We start from the raw sequence: 19,863 nt of genomic DNA, 5'->3' as shown, positions 1-19,863 counted from the left end.
AGTCCAGGAATTGTCTGGGACGTCGTTACTGCCGTTTGGAACCTGTGTCGGAGATGTGTAACACAGGGATGTCCTGAACGTGGGTGGTCGGCAACGTCATTTGTGTTCTGATAACGCCTCACCAATGCCGATATCGTGTTACGATGGCATTGGCAATGTGTTGCCACCTGTTGTTGCCTCATTCCCGCTCTGACCATTCCATTGGCTTCATGACGCTGTGCAGCTGTCAATCTTGGCATGATTTGCTTGTGATATGCTTGTGTCTGCGCCTGAGAAGTTTTGAATTGAGACAGCGAATTTTGAGTTGCACATGCTGTGTGAAGCTGCACAGGATGCACGTGCAGTAACACACTGCACGTCCATAGGCCCCCATCAATGACGTCATATCGCATGGCACGTGCATGAGCGTTTGAATGTCTCCAATAATTGCTGTGTTCAAACCTATATTTCATATATGGACGGTGTGCCCTAATATCTATGTTTTCTCCGTGCACAGTTTCTTAATGTGGCTAGTATATTATGTACCATGTTTATCATTCAACCTTGCTTGACAACGGTGTAATGATCTATACCGGAACATCGCCTATACAGTAAATAAAGGAGTTGTTATCCATAATTTGTGTCTACTTTACCACCCGTCAGGTAATGCCTATCAAACGATCAACGTCTCGCTGAGAACTCGTTGACCACCATGTCACAGACCAGCTTGTTTGTTTGCTGTGTAACGCCGAACTCAGCAATAGTCCAGCCGTAGCAATTGGGACACGACGACATGCACGAGCACACCGTCAGTCGGCTCTTACGACAATCATGGGCTGCTGAAGACCGATTCTAGTCCCGGATCTTTACGGACTCGGTTAAGAGGATCTCTCTTAAACTGCTGATCACGATGAAGTACAATGTTACTGACAGTTAGCTAGCAGGAGCTTTTAATATTACAGTGTACTCCTTGTTTGCTCTTCACATTTCATCCACATTTCACAATAATTAAATAAATATAAGCGACGAAACCATGTCGGTAATCTACTGTACAAGTCTACTACATCATAAGCATGTGTTTCTGGGACTAGTCATGTCTGGTTCAAGTGGGTAAATCAATGGAAAGAATTGGCGTTTATCACATTACGGCTATACCTGAAGCTTAAGTTAAACTTCTTGGCTAAATTCCAACATTTTGTTTTGGCCAATCCGAGCAGATGTTCTGTCTCACGTGCAGAGAAACATACCAGCGACTTCTTGCCTCAATGTCTTACCCCCACGTTGTACGGAGCTGTTATCAATCAGGAAGTTCAGCATTTCACGTATTGTTGTCTTCCCAGTCAAATTCAGATATGTGCTTCATGTTTGATGAATTATGCAGCACCTCTGACGATAGATATGTAACTATATCAATGGCCACCACGCTAACTGACAAATACTCCAAATCTGGGATGTGGGTAGCGGTGCACAGTGTGAAAAACAGAATGGAACTTGGTTCTTTTCCTTCACTGAACATTTAACGCAGTTTCTTTGACAGTTTTTTTAGAATCCACGTGATATGAATCCCTCTTGTCTCAAATACGTTCTGTAGATATAAAGAAAGTTTTTATTTGGAGGTCTCCTGGTGAACCTATGTCTCGTTATAGCATGTAGGGGAGGGAGCACTCATCAAAGTAAGGACGAAACAAGAAACTAAGTTGAAAGATGCGTCAGTAAAATCTTCACGAAGGACTAAGCTACTTGTTTGGGACTGGTTTGTTTTAAGTGAAGTGGATTTTACCGGTAAACTGAGATCTATGTCAGGGTGATAGCAAGGACCTTTTTAATTATTAACACAAAAACCGTAGACAACAAAAAGAGATCAGAGAAAACGCTCGGTCCAATGATGGAAACACAAGCCCTGTCAATTCTATTTTCAGCAAATCGGGAACCAGTAGGGAGGGTTTGAAAGTGTTTTTGGTTAAGGAATCATAAACGCTGAAACAAAGTTTGGCTAACCAATCAAGTGCCACGGAAACCATGCATATCTTTATTCAAAAGTGAAAAAAAGCCTTTTTAACTACCATATCAACCTGAGTGACATATATTTATAAACTGAGGCTCTGTAGAGGTATGCACAGAACATAGCTGTCCATGTACCGTTATCTGTTTGAACAAAGATGTACCATATGGACAGACAAAGTCGGAAATAAGAAACAGTTGTAACCTGCAGTATATAACTCTCTATTCTCCACAGCTTTGTTGAATGATGAGTTGTAAGTGCACCTACCTAACGACGCAGGTGCGAGTGATGCCAGGGTTTTGATAATCGTCTTGAAGATTCGTTATGTGATATTGTGGTCTTATGACCAGTATTATGTCAGTATATTACCTGACTTAAAGACCTCCAAACTCGGCAACACCGGCCGCTGCGCTGAACACACAGTCCATGTGATTGTGTCATGTCGACACTTGACGGCACAATCCACCCATATCACGTGTTACACCTCAACCGAATGTAATGCCCAAACCAGTCGGAGTGCTGGACTTTTGTCCTGAAAAACAGACAGCGCCCCCACCCCCCCACCCCCACCCCCCACCCGATTACTTAATAGTCGACACCTAACTGTGTGGAAATCCACTGATTGCGCATCTTTTCAAATAAAGTCACGACAATATTTTATTCACTCGATCTACTATTTGACAACGATAATCTCAGTTTTGTGTGTTTCGTTGATTTGTTTGCCGTAACAGCTATTTTACGGACTGGACTTCCGTCTTTCTGAGTGTTACCTTTGACCTCGGAAGGCTTAAAGAGTTCAAGGTCAGACGATCGCTGATTGTAAGGTCGTTTAACAGATTTGGAATCCCCCTTTGTCGTGTCTTTGTCAGCGTCGGGCTTGCGAGTCCGGGCGAAGTTGTCATAAGCATTGCCGTCAACAATTTTCATTTCAAATTTGTTGATCCATTGTTTATTAGTCCCGGAATCAGAAACACTTGTCTTAACTGTTTGACACAATGTGGCACCAGAGCTCTCTGATGCCTTCCGGCTGAGGTCCTGGTAGAGGGAATTGTCATGCCGGTTGAGAATGTCGGCGAGGGTCCTGCGGGTGTCTATGGAGGTGTGTGTAGTGTGGCCGACATTGTCGGAGTTAACGTCAACAAATAAACTACTACCGTCACTTATATTCGATGGCGGCCTATCACCGTTGTCCTGACGTACGTCTAACAAGGATGACGTCTTCTTGACGCCACCACAAACCTCGTTGTGACCTGGCATGCGTGGAAGCCTCTCTGTGACGAATCCAGAACTATGGTTGCGACTTTTGCGCTTCTCTCTCGAACATAATCTCAGTGATTTGGTTAACGGTATGTTGATTCCCTTCCCGAACAAGCCCATCTCGCCCTTGAGGGACGGGATCGCATCAGTGCTGTGTAAATTAGTCCGTGTCCGAGTCAGCTGCCGCATCAGCGAACCGTCCATGAACGTTCCACTCATGAAACTATCAAGAAGAGTCGCGTCACCTTGACCTTCAATCTCAGTTGACCTTAACCGGAAAGGAATGTTGGGAAGGACGTCACCTTGACCTTTCACTCCCCGGTGTTGTTTCTGGAATGACCAGAGGCTCTCTCGGTGGCTCTGGCCGTCATCGCTGGGGGTATCGATGATGCACGAGCTGACGCTGGTCACGGTTGGGCGGACAGAAGGGACTCTCGGAACAGCTGGACAACTGGGGGTGATGTTTGGGAGGCGGTAGGTCTTGACCCCATCCATCGTCCTTCACCTTAACAGTCATACGTCTGTCCGACACGCTGCTGGGCTGTGGGAGCATTCAGGCATTGGGACGCCTCTGCAAAGTAAACACTTGATTCAAACAATGTATGTCTATTCAAAGATTCTAATTTCGTAGCAAAAATACACATAACCCCTACCGGGGAACAATCCATTAGCTGGTGGCAAACATGTGAATAGTTGTTTTAGTTGTGTGTGCGTGTCAATACAGGTAATCTGATAATCTACGTTTGATTTAACCAGGTCCACGTCAGGAGGGTTCTTCTTCTGGAAAGTCTATAATATGAATTACAATATGTACAAAATATTAATCTTGATATTTCAATCAATATATCAGGTAATATTACATGTGACACAACCCACAAGATAGCATACAACACACTAGATAGCATACAACACACTAGATAGCATACAGCTCACTCACTCTCCCGCTCTCTCCCGCTCTCTCCAACTCCCTGCTACTTTCTGCCACTCTCCCCCACACTCTCCCACTCTTTGTCTCTCACTCCCGCTCTCTGCAACTCTCTCCAACTCCCACCTGCTCTCGACCTCTCACTCCTGCTCTCTCCCACTCTCTCCTACTCTCTCCTACTCTCTTCCACTCTCTCCCACTCTCTCCCACTCACTCCTGCTCTCTCCCACTCTCTCCTACTCTCTCCTACTCTCTCCCACTCTCTCCCACTCTCTCCTACTCTCTCCTAGTCTCTTCCACTCTCTTCCACTCTTTCCAACTCTCTGCTTCTCTCTCCCGTTCTCTGCCCCTCTCTGTCCCTCTCTCCCTCTCACTCCCGCTTTCTGCAACTCTCTCCCACTCTCTGCCTTTCTCTCCCACTCTCTAACTCTCTCTCCCCCGGTCTCCTAATCTCGGCCGCTCTCTTCCACTCTCTGCCCCTCTCTCCCATTCTCTCCCTCTCTCTCCTACTCTCTCCCACTCTCTGCCTCTCCCTCCCATTCTCTCCCACTCCCGCTCTCTCACACTCTCTCCTTCTCCCCCCCCCCCCCCCCCCAGTTCTCTTCCGCTCTCTCCCACGCTCTCCCATTCTCTGACATACTCTCCCACTCTCTCCAAATCTCTCCCTCTCACATTCGCTCTCTCCCTGTCACTCCCCATCTCTGCAACTCTCTCCCACTGACTCCCGCTCCCTCCCACTCTCTGCCTCTCTCTCTCCCATTCTCTGCCGCTCTCTCCCACTCTCTCCAAATATCTCACTCATGCTCTCTCATGCTCTCTCACACATCACGCAATCCATCCGCTCTCAGCCAGTGCGATCTCTTTCCGCCATGAATTCTGTCGCTACACAGAAGCTCCGTGCATGACGTCATCGCTTCTCAACACCCCCCTTGTCGAAGGGTTAATCCTGGCTTAGTCCCCTAAATCCTTAATGACCCGGAGCTCCTATAATACCTCGACATGGTTACGGTTAAGTACACTGATTTGCCTTAACAGAGGAGGCCTCCGCTCTCCGGGTAACGCTCTTCTGTAGCGCTCGGCTGTGTCAGAAAGACTGCTACTGGTTTGTGAAGGAATAACAACGGCAAGCCACATCAAAACAGTGGGAGTGAGTGAGTGAGTGAGTGTGGTTGAACGTCGTTTTTTGGCAAAATACCAACAATATTACGGCGGGAGACACCAGAAATGGGGTTCACACATTGTAACCATGTCGGTAATTGAACCCGGGTCCTCGGTGTGACGTGCGAACGCTTAAACTACTAGGCTACCCCACCGCCCCCGCAAGCCAGAGGTCTTTCATTGCGTGGCCACGATCTCTCGGTCTCTCCACTGACCAGTGAAGCCCTGAGGAGGTCAGTGGCTGACCTAATGACCCCTTCTGATGCGACTGGCTTGTATATGTTGCTTGATACAGTGTTGCATCTATACAACTGAACACACCAGTAAAACAGCCGATGTACGGCGCCACACACTCAACGTTTTCCACATAGGCTGGTTCCATGTCAGCTGATGGTTGGTTCTCCTCCTGATTACTGACTCACTCACTCACCCCAACTACTCCTCCTGATTACTGACTCACTCATCCCAACTACTCCTCCTGATTACTGACTCACTCACCCCAACTACTCCTCCTGATTACTGACTCACTCACCCCAACTACTCCTCCTGATTACTGACTTACTCACTCGCCCTAACTGCTCCTCCTGATTACTGACTTACTTACTCACCCCAACTGCTCCTCCTGATTACTGACTTACCACAACTACCCTTCGTGATTGCTGACTGACTCACTTACTCACCCCAACTACTCCTCCTGATTACCGACTCCCTCATCCTAACTGCTCCTCCTGATTACTCACTCACTCACCCCAAGTTCTCCTTCTGATTACTGACCCACTCGCCCCAAATACTCCTCCTGATTACTCACTTACCCAAACTACTCCTGATTACTGACTGACTCACACACCATACATAAACCTCTTGATTACTCACTCACCCCAAATACTCCTACTGATTACTGTCTCACTCACCCCAACTACTTCCCCGATTACTGACTCACTTACTCACCCCAACTTCTCCTCCTGATTACTGACTCATTGACCCCAACTACTCCTCCTGATTACTGACTCACTCACCCCAACTACTCCTCTTGATTACTGACTCAAACCAACTACTCTTCCTGATTGCTGACTCACTCACTCACCCCTACTTCTCCTGATTACTGACCCACTCACCCCAACTACTCCTCTTAATCACTGACTCAAACCAACTACTCCTCTTAATCACTGACTCACCCCAACTACTCCACTTAATCACTGACTCATCCCAACTACTCCTCCTGATTACTGACTCACTCACCCCAACTACTCCTCCTGATTACTGACTCACTAACCCCAACTACTCCTCCTGATTACTGACTCACTTGCTCACACCAACTACTCCTCCTGATTACTCACTCACCCCAACTGCTCCCCCTGATTACTGATTCGCTTACTCACACCAACTGCTCCTCGCGATTACTGACTCACTCACACACCACACATAAACCTCTTGATTACTCACTCAACCCAAATACCCCTCCTGATTACTGACTCACTCACCCCAACTTCTCCTGATTACTGAATCACTCATTCACCCCAACTACTTCCCCTGATTACTGACTCACTCACTCACCCCAAGTACTCCTCCTGATTACTGACTCACTTACTCACACCAACTGCTCCTCCTGATTACTGACTCACTGATTCACCCCAACTACTCCTCCTGGTTACTGACTTACTCCAACTACTCCTCTTGATTACTGACTCACTCCAACTACTCCTCCTGATTACTGTCTCACTCACCCAACTACTCCTGATTACTGACTCACTCACCCAACTACTCCTGATTACAGACTCACTCATTCACTCCAACTACTCCTTCTGATTACTGACTCACTCCAACTACTCCTCTTTATTACTGTCTCACTCACCCAACTACTCCTGATTACTGACTCACTCATTCACCTCAACTACTCCTCATGGTTACTGACTCACTCCAACTACTCCTCTTGATTACTGACTCACTCCAACTACTCCTCTTGAATACTGACTCACTTATTCACCCCAACTTCTCCTCCTGATTACTCACTCACTCACTCATCTCAACCCCACTACTCCTGATTACCTACTCACTCACTCACCCCAACTACTCATCCTGATTACTCACTCACTCACTCATCTCAACTACTCCTCTTGATTACTCACTCACCCCAACTACTCCTGATTACTGACGCACTCACCCCAACCACGCCTGATTACTGACTCACTCCCCCCAACTACTCCTCCTGATTACTCACTCACTCACCCTGGTACTCCACCTGAACGTGTATAGTTCAAGTCTCAAGCAGGACAGTATTCGACAGAAAGTATTCAAGCCAGTCACAGGTCAAAGCAGGATTTAGGAGAAGAACAGCTTTTAAAGAAAAGTTGTGTAAATTGTGCGTGTTGAAATGTTGAAATGTTGAAGTGATGAGGTGATCCACGTAGCTGAGGTCAGAGGTCGGCAGTGAAAGGAACACTGTGTTCTACTTCACGACAACACTTTACAACGCGATCTACTCACGGACAATCAAAGGAATCTGGAAAACCTGGGTCAGGGTTGAAGACATGCTTAAGTTGAACTAAACACGCATCACTTGAAAGAGTCAACTATATGTTTGTCATGATTGAGGGAAGACACAAACACTTTGCCACAACCCCCTCCACACAACCCCCCTCCTAACAAGTCCTTCCCCACAAACCCCTCCCTACAACCGCCCTCCCCACATCCCCCTCCCCACAACCCCCTCCCTACAACCGCCCTCCCCACAACCCCCTCCACACAACCCCCTCCACACAACCCCTCTCCCAACAAGTCCTTCCCCACAACCCCCTCCCTACAACCGCCCTCCCCACATCCCCACCCATACAACCCCTCTCCCAACAAGTCCTTCCCCACAACCCCCTCCCTACAACCCCCCTCCCCACAACCCCCTCCCAACCTCATACAAGGGATGAGGTCTTACAAGAAACAAAGTAAACCTCCCAAATTGTTATTGCGAGATATTATAGATAAAATGGATAGAATTATCATCACATCGCCCGCATGTTATTAGAAATGAGCAGGCCACTGTAACTAGATAATGCCCCCATATTGCTTGACAAGGGGCCATTATCAAGCCCGTTGTTGTTTGTTTGTTTGTTGGCTTGTTTGTTTGTTGTTTAACGCCGGACTCACCAATATTCCAGCTATATGATGGCGGTCTGTAAATAATCTAGCCTGAACCAGACACATCAGTGATTGACATCATGACCACCCCGATCCTGTTAGTCGCCTTTTACGGCAAGCATTAGACCTATTCTACCCCGGATCTGCACGGGTCACATCAATATGAGAACCCGGTAGACACAAAACGAACGGAATAAGTTACCTGCCCGTGGCCCCGTCTGATGAGTCCGGCGTACACCCAGACGAACCGAGTATATGTGTTGACAGACTACGATCGGATGAATATCCGCTCATGGGGTAAACCAATTCGCGATCTCTGGCCCCAATCATGCGTTTGTATTTCATGCATAATCAATACCAGAGCCTGACTACAGCCTGTTGATACCTGATTGCGCTTTTATAATTACCTGGGCAGGTGGGCGTCGCCGGTGAGCATGAGATCAAGGGAAATAACTCCAATTTGGTCAGAATCACATCTGATATTCTGTAAAATTGATTATCATTCTATTTCAATCAATGCCATGGTCTCGTGTATACTACCGTGAGTACGCTAACTGTCCGTGCGTTCTTACCTACTGTAAGTAGTAGCTATGAACAATGTTGGTATTCAATCTACACCCGTTATTATCGTCTGGGCGTACATATTCAGGACCTGATGAGGAAATAAGTATATTCTCCGAAACGTTGTGTTCCTCATGATAAAGAAGTTGACATCCATGCATACCTGATGAAGAAGTAAGTATATTCTCCGAAACCCTGTGTTCCTCATGATAAAGAAGTTGACATCCATACATACCTGATGAAGAAGTAAGTATGTCCTCCGAAACGCTGTGTTCCTCATAATAAAGAAGTTGACATCCATACATACTTGATGAAGGAGTAAGTATATCCTCCGAAACGCTGTGTTCCTCATAATAAAGATGTTGACATCCATACATACCTGATGAAGAAGTAAGTATATCCTCCGAAACGTTGTGTTCCTCATAATAAAGAAGTTGACATCCATACATACCTGATGAAGAAGTAAGTATATTCTCCGAAACCCTGTGTTCCTCATGATAAAGAAGTTGACATCCATACATAACTGATGAAGGAGTAAGTATATCCTCCGAAACGCTGTGTTCCTCATAATAAAGAAGTTGACATCCATACATACCTGATGAAGAAGTAAGTATATCCTCCGAAACGTTGTGTTCCTCATAATAAAGAAGTTGACATCCATACATACCTTATGAAGGAGTAAGTATGTCCTCCGAAACGTTGTGTTCCTCATAATAAAGACGTTGACATCCATACATAACTGATGAGGAAGTAAGTATATCCTCCGAAACGTTGTGTTCCTCATAATAAAGAAGTTGACATCCATACATACCTGATGAGGAAGTAAGTATATCCTCCGAAACGCTGTGTTCCTCATAATAAAGAAGTTGACATCCATACATACCTGATGAAGAAGTAAGTATATCCTCCGAAACGTTGTGTTCCTCATAATAAAGAAGTTGACATCCATACATACCTGATGAAGAAGTAAGTATGTCCTCCGAAACGCTGTGTTCCTCATAATAAAGAAGTTGACATCCATACATACTTGATGAAGGAGTAAGTATGTCCTCCGAAACGCTGTGTTCCTCATAATAAAGAAGTTGACATCCATACATACTTGATGAAGAAGTAAGTATATCCTCCGAAACGTTGTGTTCCTCTGTGTATCACTTCTGAATGTGCCTTTCAAAGACTCGTTAATAACAAGCTGCATGTTATTCCACCTGTGACGGAGTGCAAGGGACTTGGAATTTGATACTACCATTGTGTGTATAACCATTGCTCATTGACACAGAACAGGAAATAGTCACGAGGGGCTAAGTCTGGGCTGTAGGGTGGGTGATTTAACTGTACAGCCCAGACTTAGCCCCCAGTGACTATTTCCTGTTCCGGGAAATTAAATCTGCCCTACGTGGAAGACGCTTCCAGGATGACGAGGACATAAAGGCTGCCACAGTGGCGTGGTTGGAGGGCCAATCTGCGGATTTCTATAAAAATGGTATTAAAAGCTTGAATTACAAATGGAATAAGTGTACTGAGGTGAATTGAGATTATATTGAAAGATAAAAGTACAAAAGATATTCTGCGACTTGGTCTTATATTGAAGTTGCACACCTGATTGGGCGTCCCTCGTATATCTTCGGACTGTTTACGATAACACCAACATACAAAGCTATCTGGATTGTTTTGTTGTTAAATGCCCCCCTCCCTACTGTTCTGCCCTCCCTCTTCAAATGTCAAAGAGTTTGACAAATCCTAATTTAAGCTTTAGAGGTCAACTATGTTGTCAGAACCAGTTCAAATATCTCATTTCGGATCTAAATATCTCAGGTACACATGTCGGTCTTTGCCTCTGGGTCTGGAAATTGATTGTATTATGTTTGTAATGAGCACGTGTCTCGTGGCAATATCAGTGACTGACAGTTTACGACTGAGGATAAGTCTCTATATCAATGTACGGTGAACATTGTATTTGTGGCTAGGTTTGAAAAATACCTCATACATGTGTACAACTCCACGCTAGGATCGACTGTATTCTGGGGCGTGTGGCGGGGGACGGGATGGAGGGGTGTAGTGCTGAGAGGGTGGGGTTGGTCGGGTGATTGGTTGTAGGAAGGCTGGGTCACTGTCCAAGACATACAATGTTTTCTCTGAAACAAATTATTCTCAATTGATCCGTTCCTTATAATAATAATATTTTAAATAATGTTTCTTCCTATGATTCTCAACATTTCATCCTTGCTTCACCCCATCTTTCCCCCCATCTTTCACCCAGTCTCTCACCCCGTCTTTCACCCCATCTTTCACCCAGTCTCTCACCCCGTCTTTCACCCCATCTTTCACCCAGTCTCTCACCCCGTCTTTCACCCCGTCTTTCACTCCGTCTTTCACCCCGTCTTTCACCCCATCTTTCACCCCGTCTTTCACCCCGTCTTTCTTTCCATCTTTCACCCCGTCTTTCACTCCATCTTTCACTCCGTATTTCACCCTATCTTTCACCCCATCTTTTACCCCGTCTCTCACCCCGTCTTTCATACCGTCTTTCACTCCATCTTTCACCCTATCTTTCATCCCATCTTTTACCCCGTCTCTCACCCCGTCTTTCACCTCATCTTTTACCCCATGTTTAACTCCATCTTTTACCCCGTCTTTCACTTGAAATTAACATTAGAGTTAATTATAAATGCATAAAAATTAGCGTAGACTTAATTACTGTATTCGACGTCATGAGCGCCCAGGGCGCTCTCAAAATTAGAATATTATTTTGGTGAAAAAAAAGTTGAGTTGAAAGATAAGTTTTGTGGTTTATGCTGACAGCCTGAAATGTTTATGTACGACAGATATATTTTCCCGAATTTAATTGCCCATAATTAAGTGTGCATATAACGAGTGTAAATAAGTCTTGTGTACATTAATCAATCGGAAGGGGTGCTATTTGGGATTGTTCACTAGCCAATATATTAGCAAATATCGCCGTGGGCGTTTATTAGAGCGGGGCGCTTATTACGTCGAATGCGGTAATTATACTTTGCATTTAAGTCTCAGAAATAACTGTTGATAAGACGGCCTCACTGAACAATTTGAATAGCGGAACTACCAACTTGAATATAAAACCTTACCAACTTGAATATAAAACCAATCAACTATCTATTTCCACATTACGGTTACTGAGAACAATATGTCATCAAAAAACTCCAAAAACTAGATATTACATAATGGACATCCGGTAGTATTACCATTGCTTGGGTGAGGACTTCCACTTTGATGACATCTACTCCGCAAACAGAATAAACATTGATATAAGCGTTGTTTTTAGGAAAACACTTGCATTTTAGGAAGTACGCACTACTCAGCGCTATTGAGCGGTGTTATTGGCTATTTGTTTTGATAACTTGGCTAAATAGGGCCATTAATCAATCAAATTCTTTTCTTACGCAGAAATACGTGGATTGTTATAAAAGCACATATATATGTACTGTTAAATTATATTTAAGTAAATTTCAACATTCCGTCCATATGTATAAGTTGAAATGCGATTGGAAAAATCTCAGCTCTCTTTCATGATTAAAACCCACATAGGCTATACCGCGAGTAAGCGATAGAGCGAGAAAGCGATGTCCCCTCACCATAGTCGCCCACATGTCATCACAGAATTCTAACTACGTTCATGGCGGCCCTGATAGAAACATAGCACTAAGTCCCCGTGTTTCTCTCATCGGGAGAGGGGCGGTAGGGAGGAGGGGTGGTAGGGAGGAGGGGCGGTAGGGAGGAGGGGCGGTAGGGAGGAGGGGTGTGTGTATAGACATATAAAATTGCAATCAAACCTTTACCAGCATATTAATTCTCAAATATCCCCTGTCAACATATATATCACAACTATAAATTATTCAATCTCCACTATTCATATAGACCCGGCGTGACCTGCTGAATGACGCCACCCTCTATACCCCTGTTTATATACACTCCATCAATGCCCGGGCTGTTCATATCTCCACGCTGCACAATAGGCGGCCCGTTGAGAGGCGCTCGCCCGTAGCATAGTTACACACAGGCGTGTCTCTCCTTTCAATCGGTCGAGATGAAGTAAATATGACGGTATATATGTGACTGATTCTGGGCCCAGTATGTGTAGTCATTAATTACAAAGAACCATGTATGTTATGCTATTTCTTCAGTGGGGCTGTGCGATGTGTGTGCTGTATTAAATTAAAACCAATCTAGATCATAAACAAGCATGCCTTGCCAGCACTAGAGAAGCCAGGAGAGAAAAATGCGTTGTGTAAAATAAGATTTCCTGGAATATGTATTTGCCTAACGTTTGACTGTGACATAGTGTAAAATACACGGTGAACCATCACATGTTTATATCCAAGTACGAACATTAACTATGTAGTACCATACACGGCGAATTATCATATGTTCATATCCGAGTACGTATATTAATTATATAGTACCATACATGGAGAACTATCACATGTTTATATCCACGAACGTATATCAACTATATAGTACCACACATGGTGAACTATCACACGTTAATATCTAAGTACGTATATTAACTATACAGTACCATACATGGTGAACTATCACATGTTAATATCTAAGTACGTATATTAACTATACAGTACCATACATGGTGAACTATCACATGTTAATATCTAAGTACGTATATTAACTATACAGTACCACACATGGTGAACTATCACATGTTAATATCTAAGTACGTATATTAATTATACAGTACCATACATGGTGAACTATCACACGTTAATATCTAAGTACGTATATTAACTATACAGTACCAAACATGGTGAACTATCACATGTTAATATCTAAGTACGTATATTAACTATACAGTACCATACATGGTGAACTATCACATGTTAATATCTAAGTACGTATATTAACTATACAGTACCATACATGGTGAACTATTACATGTTAATATCTAAGTACGTATATCAACTATATAGTACCGTACATGGTGAACCACCACCATACGAATGCACATATTTATTCAATACCATCTATATATGAGTAGAAATTCTTTGTAATATCATCAAACTGACTGCTGCTGTTAATGTGCCGTCTGTGGCTACTGATTTCCATGGCAACTGCCAGTTTGTGTGTAAACTCCCACAGTAATGCTGTAGCGTAACCATGACGGTTGACTCTCTGACACAGTGGCACCTGTCAGTCTGTGTGTAAACTCCCACAGTAATACTGTAGCGTAACCATGACGGTTGACTCTCTGACACAGTGGTCCCTGCCAGTCTGTGTGTAAACTCCCACAGTAATACTGTAGCGTAACCATGACGGTTGACTCTCTGACACAGTGGTCCCTGTCAGTATGTGTGTAAACTCCCACAGTAATACTGTAGCGTAACCATGACGGTTGACTCTCTGACACAGTGGTCCCTGTCAGTCTGTGTGTAAACTCCCACAGTAATACTGTAGCGTAACCATGACGGTTGACTCTCTGACACAGTGGTACCTGTCAGTCTGTGTGTAAACTCCCACAGTAATACTGTAGCGTAACCATGACGGTTGACTCTCTGACACAGTGGTCCCTGTCAGTCTGTGTGTAAACTCCCACAGTAATACTGTAGCGTAACCATGACGGTTGACTCTCTGACACAGTGGCACCTGTCAGTCTGTGTGTAAACTCCCACAGTAATACTGTAGCGTAACCATGACGGTTGACTCTCTGACACAGTGGCACCTGTCAGTCTGTGTGTAAACTCCCACAGTAATACTGTAGCGTAACCATGACGGTTGACTCTCTGACACAGTGGTACCTGTCAGTCTGTGTGTAAACTCCCACAGTAATACTGTAGCGTAACCATGACGGTTGACTCTCTGACACAGTGGCACCTTCCAGTTTGTGTGTAAACTCCCACAGTAATACTGTAGCGTAACCATGACGGTTGACTCTCTGACACAGTGGCACCTGGCACAGAGAACCCTGTCAAACCCTACGTCATTCAACCCCTGGTGGTACCCCTTACCTTGTACACAGGGACGTAAATTCCGTTCTTGATTCATTCAAATAGATGGCTGCTCACAAACTCGCCTCCCCCCGAGACACGTGCTGCCTCCCCGGAGCTCCCCGACCGACAGAAGACCTGGATACCAAGCAGCCGCCACCCCCGACCCAATCAGCTGGAACAGATCCCGTGTATACGGGACTTAGCGTCCGCCTCGGACACGACGTAACTAGGTTCTTAATAGATGTGAATATATCCCTTCTCAAGCCGTGGGTCAATACATAATGCATGAACAATCTCTGGGGTCCGTGACTCCAGATGGCTAGAGATCTGCTTTATGGGAGTTCAACTTAACAGAATAATGCTATGAAATCGCTTAGTTCATTTTGGCATGTGTAAAACGTTTGTCAAACATGCACTGTGTTAAAGTTATCGTGTAGAAAAGGGCAATATTTTTATTTCTTTTTAAAATTGATACTAAAAACACGACGACAACAAACGCACTTGAAAAACGCTGATTTCCCCCGGCGTCGTGCTTCTATAAACACCGCCAATCAATACCTGTAATAATACCGTCATTGAGAAGGCAAACACACGTTACGGGAACAATTGAAGGTGTGACATCGACCGGCGGAAAGGGACATCGTTTACGTCGGCAGGGAGTTCTTATGCTTTCTTGCAGCCGTTATACAGTGAAATACATCAAATTAGCGATATCAGAATGTTTGCCGTTATTGGACTCATTCAGCGGCTGGAGACCACGTGACACATCGCGTGGGATTTAAGTCCTGTTGATCAGGGCTGCCGCTGGTATAAATCAGAATTATTATCGAGAGACGGGAAGTGTTGTTTGTGTGTGGCGGGGTGCATTTCTACCCAACCCTGAAGCATGTATCTACCCTGGCAACCGATGCAGCCATTGAGATAACGATCGGTCTCTCTGTGGGTGCTCGGTCGCCACAGTGTCGGCTTTAGTTGCAGCAGGAGCTCCCAGCATCGCCTTCCGCAGCGACATCTGTGTAGACATCAAGTGTATTAAATAACGAGTGTAGGGCAGTGACTTTACTCAAAAAGGTGAACGGAAAAAACAGGATCTTGAGTATGTGTTTACGCCGCTTTTAGTATTATTCCAGCAATATCACGGCGGAGGACCCCAGAAATGGGCATGACGAGCGAACGCTTGTTTAACCTACAGGTTACCAAAAAAATACAGGAGTGTGTAATTGCTGCAAGAGTATGTGTCGCAATGTGAAATAAACGTTTGAGCAAAATTATTGTGTCGACCTTTCACTGGGTATGAAAACTGTTCTCGTTAAGCTAATGTCCAACATTTGAACAAAAATAAATGCCTCATCCGTTGTATGTTAGGTTTGGTATATATACTGAGTCAAATTAAAAACTTCACATTTTTAAAAGTAATCCCATATATGATATACAACGGACAAATGTATCAGAGAAGGTAACTTTTGATCATTAATGTACAAAGAAGGATTTTAATTAACGGTGGTAACTAAATTTGTTCCAAGCACCTACGGTATTCGGTAATAACATCAACAGTTTAAATCATAAGTCCCAAGCACGAGTTCAGTAGCATGTATGGCCACCATGTGCGTTGACAACTGCCACACAACGCCTCCGCATGGACCTTGTGAGGCTTGTGAAAACATGATTGGGAAGACGACGCCATTGTTGCTGCAAAATGATGCCAAGATCTTGCAAATTCTGTGGTTGGTTCTGGAGAGTGCGCATCCCAGACGTGTTCGATGGGATTGAGGTCTGGAGACCTTGACGGCCAGTCCATGACGTTGACTCCCGCATTCTGAAGGAAATTCCTTGTCAAAATTGCTGTGTGAGGTCTGGCATTGTCGTGTTGGAAGATCAAACCGGGTCCATGTGCTGTCATAAAAGGCAGAAGTTCTGGTGCCAGTACCTGGTCTCGGTAAGCAGCAGCGTTGAGGCTGCCACGGATGACAAGAAGCCAGGAACGCGCATTGCCACAGAAAGCACCCCATACCATGATACTCTCACCTCGAAATCTGTCAACTTCCTGTACACAACACTGGGCATAACGTTCATGACGGCGCCTCCACACCCTCGCCCTACCATCAGCAAATCGAAGATTAAATCGGGATTCATCACTGAAGACGACTTGATTCCAATTCCTCTGAGTCCATCGTAAGTGTCGCTGTGCCCATAATTGACGTTGACGTCTGTGTAATTGAGTCAGAATCGGCCCGCAGTATGGCCGTCGTGCTTGAAGGTGAGCAGTTCTCAGACGGTTTCGAACAGTGTGAGCGATCAGCGGTGGTACCCGTTTGCCGTATACGCGTCTGTAAATCATAAACAGTCCATCGACTACAACCAAACGTCCTTGCGACTTCAGCTACGGACGTTCCCGTCTGCAACATGCCGATGGCACGTTCACATTGCACATTTCAAAGGCGTGGCATGACAAATGGCCGTAAAGACTTTTGTTTTCTTGTGTTTTTCTTTTTTTGTTAATGACTGCTAACAAGTATGGCTGAAAACATGTGCGGTATTATGGCCACGTGACCAGTTGCACGTGAAAAAACACTTTTGCCACTATAGTGCTGTGCACATGATTTTGATCGATTCACCTGCACAAAAACGGTTGTTATCTGAAGACAATACGTGGCCATTACTGTTTAAATACACAATAAGGGCCCACAATGATAACTGGTGAAAATGTTAAAATTTTAGGATTGTGAAGTTTTTAATTTGGTTCAGTATATTTCTCAAACTTCGATCCAGCAATTCAAAGATTATCTCACATAGGAGAAGAGTGCTACGGGACAGGACCTATGACTGCCTGTACTTACAGTGTCGATATCTCCTTCATGGTCCCGGATTTGTAAATAGATAAATGTTGACCACTGGAAACTTCCTGGTTACACCACTGATTCTAAATGAAATGTGAGCGCATCAAATACGCAATAGCTCCCTCAAACAGACACAAACAATGGTTTTCTCAGAAATACATGAGTAAATAAATGAATACATGAGAAAAGACAGAGGAAATAATGTCAGAATTATTGACAAGATTCCGTGATTAATCAAGTACACAGAGTTAATGCTATTACTTGGAACATATGTGTTTTTAATACAGAATAGCAGGTCACATGTTTGTATCAAGCCTTCTGTCTGAACCACATACGCTTTCTGTTATTACATGGGGTCATACGTCTATGTTAATACAGAACAGCACGGTCACATCTTGTATCAAGCCTTCTGTCTGAACCACATACGTTTTCTGTTGTTACATGGGGTCATACGTCTATGGTAATACAGAATAGCACGGTCGCATGTTTGTATCAAGCCTTCTGTCTGAACCACATACGCTTTCTGTTATTACATGGGGTCATACGTCTATGTTAATACAGAATAGCACGGTCACATGTTTGTATCAAGCCTTCTGTCTGAATCTATCCCGAGATTCACATTTGCGATAACCCAACCTCGGGACATGTTACTGTACCGAACAAGGGCTTTTATCGGAGCAAATGTTTCCTTCGAACTCAGGACTAGCAGATCCTGGCAGTACAAGCATTGACATATACCACTGGGCTATCATCTCCGACTTCGTTTAACAGAACTTTAGCAGTCGATCCATCAATTGACCCCGTACAACTTCGGTTTCATCTTATATTGATGCAAGTGTAACAAGGAACTCCCTTGTGCAGCATCTTCAACAAAGATATATCCTATCTAGTATTGATGATTGTAATCCAAGACGGAGGCCAAGGTGTGTGTGCTGGCCCCGACGAGGAACAGTACTTGTTATAAATTCATTAGCACGACATGTAATATAGTGACCTCAACATGGGCGAATAACCAGTTTTTATGCCCTCCATGTGATCGTGGAGCCAGTCTGTGTGACCTCCATGTGATCGCGGAGCCACTCTGTGTGACCTCCATGTGATCGCGGAGCCAGTCTGTGTGACCTCCATGTGATCGTGGAGCCAGTCTGTGTGACCTCCATGTGATCGTGGAGCCAGTCCGTGTGACCTCCATGTGATCGTGGAGCCAGTCTGTGTGACCTCCATGTGATCGCTTAACCAGTCTGTGTGACCTCCATGTGATCGCTTAACCAGTCTGTGTGACCTCCATGTGATCGCTTGACCAGTCTGTGTGACCTCCATGTGATCGTGGAGCCAGTCTGTGTGACCTCCGTGTGATCCCTTAACCAGTCTGTGTGACCTCCATGTGATCGCTTAACCAGTCTGTGTGACCTCCATGTGATCGTGGAGCCAGTCTGTGTGACCTCCATGTGATCGTGGAGCCAGTCTGTGTGACCTCCATGTGATCGCTTAACCAGTCTGTGTGACCTCCATGTGATCGCTTAACCAGTCTGTGTGACCTCCATGTGATCGTGGAGCCAGTCTGTGTGACCTCCATGTGATCGCGGAGCCAGTCTGTGTGACCTCCGTGTGATCGCGGAGCCAGTCTGTGTGACCTCCATGTGATCGTAGGGCCAGTCTGTGTGACCTCCGTGTGATCGTAGAGCCAGTCTGTGTGACCTCCATGTGATCGCTTAACCAGTCTGTGTGACCTCCATGTGATCGTGGAGCCAGTCTGTGTGACCTCCGTGTGATCGTGGAGCCAGTCTGTGTGACCTCCATGTGATCGTGGAGCCACTCTGTGTGACCTCCATGTGATCGCTTAACCAGTCTGTGTGACCTCCATGTGATCGCTTAACCAGTCTGTGTGACCTCCATGTGATCGTGGAGCCAGTCTGTGTGACCTCCATGTGATCGTGGAGCCAGTCTGTGTGACCTCCATGTGATCGCTTAACCAGTCTGTGTGACCTCCATGTGATCGTAGGGCCAGTCTGTGTGACCTCCATGTGATCGCGGAGCCACTCT

The 19,863-nt window shown here is 45.0% G+C and overlaps 2 protein-coding genes across 2 annotated transcripts; both read right to left on the bottom strand.

Annotated features, from left to right (window-relative positions):
- Positions 1–2,578: 2,578 nt before the first annotated feature.
- LOC139455177 (uncharacterized) lies at positions 2,579–15,097 on the bottom strand. The gene is made up of 2 exons (XM_071236730.1): positions 15,002–15,097; positions 2,579–3,809 (listed from the first exon to the last, which is right to left on the bottom strand). The coding sequence occupies exon 2, from the start codon at positions 3,731–3,733 to the stop codon at positions 2,639–2,641; it is 1,095 nt and encodes a 364-aa protein (XP_071092831.1). The 5' UTR covers positions 3,734–3,809; positions 15,002–15,097; the 3' UTR covers positions 2,579–2,638.
- Positions 11,226–19,140, bottom strand: LOC139455987 (uncharacterized protein PF3D7_1120000-like). Its single transcript, XM_071237509.1, has 2 exons — positions 18,834–19,140; positions 11,226–11,647 (listed from the first exon to the last, which is right to left on the bottom strand). Exons 1-2 carry the CDS (start codon positions 19,138–19,140, stop codon positions 11,226–11,228), a joined length of 729 nt encoding a protein of 242 aa, XP_071093610.1.
- Between the last annotated feature and the right edge of the window lie 723 nt (positions 19,141–19,863).

This window comes from Haliotis cracherodii, unplaced genomic scaffold, assembly GCF_022045235.1.
Source record: "Haliotis cracherodii isolate W230 unplaced genomic scaffold, xgHalCrac1.p SCAF_11, whole genome shotgun sequence".
Lineage (NCBI taxonomy): Eukaryota > Metazoa > Mollusca > Gastropoda > Lepetellida > Haliotidae > Haliotis > Haliotis cracherodii.
Note: the sequence above shows the minus strand (reverse complement) of the source record. Positions and strands in the feature narration are given on the sequence as shown.

Bases quoted from the DNA above. Each gene is read 5' to 3' on its own strand.
- LOC139455987 (XM_071237509.1), bottom strand. From the start codon at position 19,140: ATGGAGGTCACACAGACTGGTCAAGCGATCACATGGAGGTCACACAGA. The intron at 11,648-18,833 runs GTTATTCGCCCA...GTTAATTTCAAG, and splicing joins CATGGAGGGCATAAAAACTG to TGAAAGACGGGGTAAAAGAT.
- LOC139455177 (XM_071236730.1), bottom strand. From the start codon at position 3,733: ATGGATGGGGTCAAGACCTACCGCCTCCCAAACATCACCCCCAGTTGT.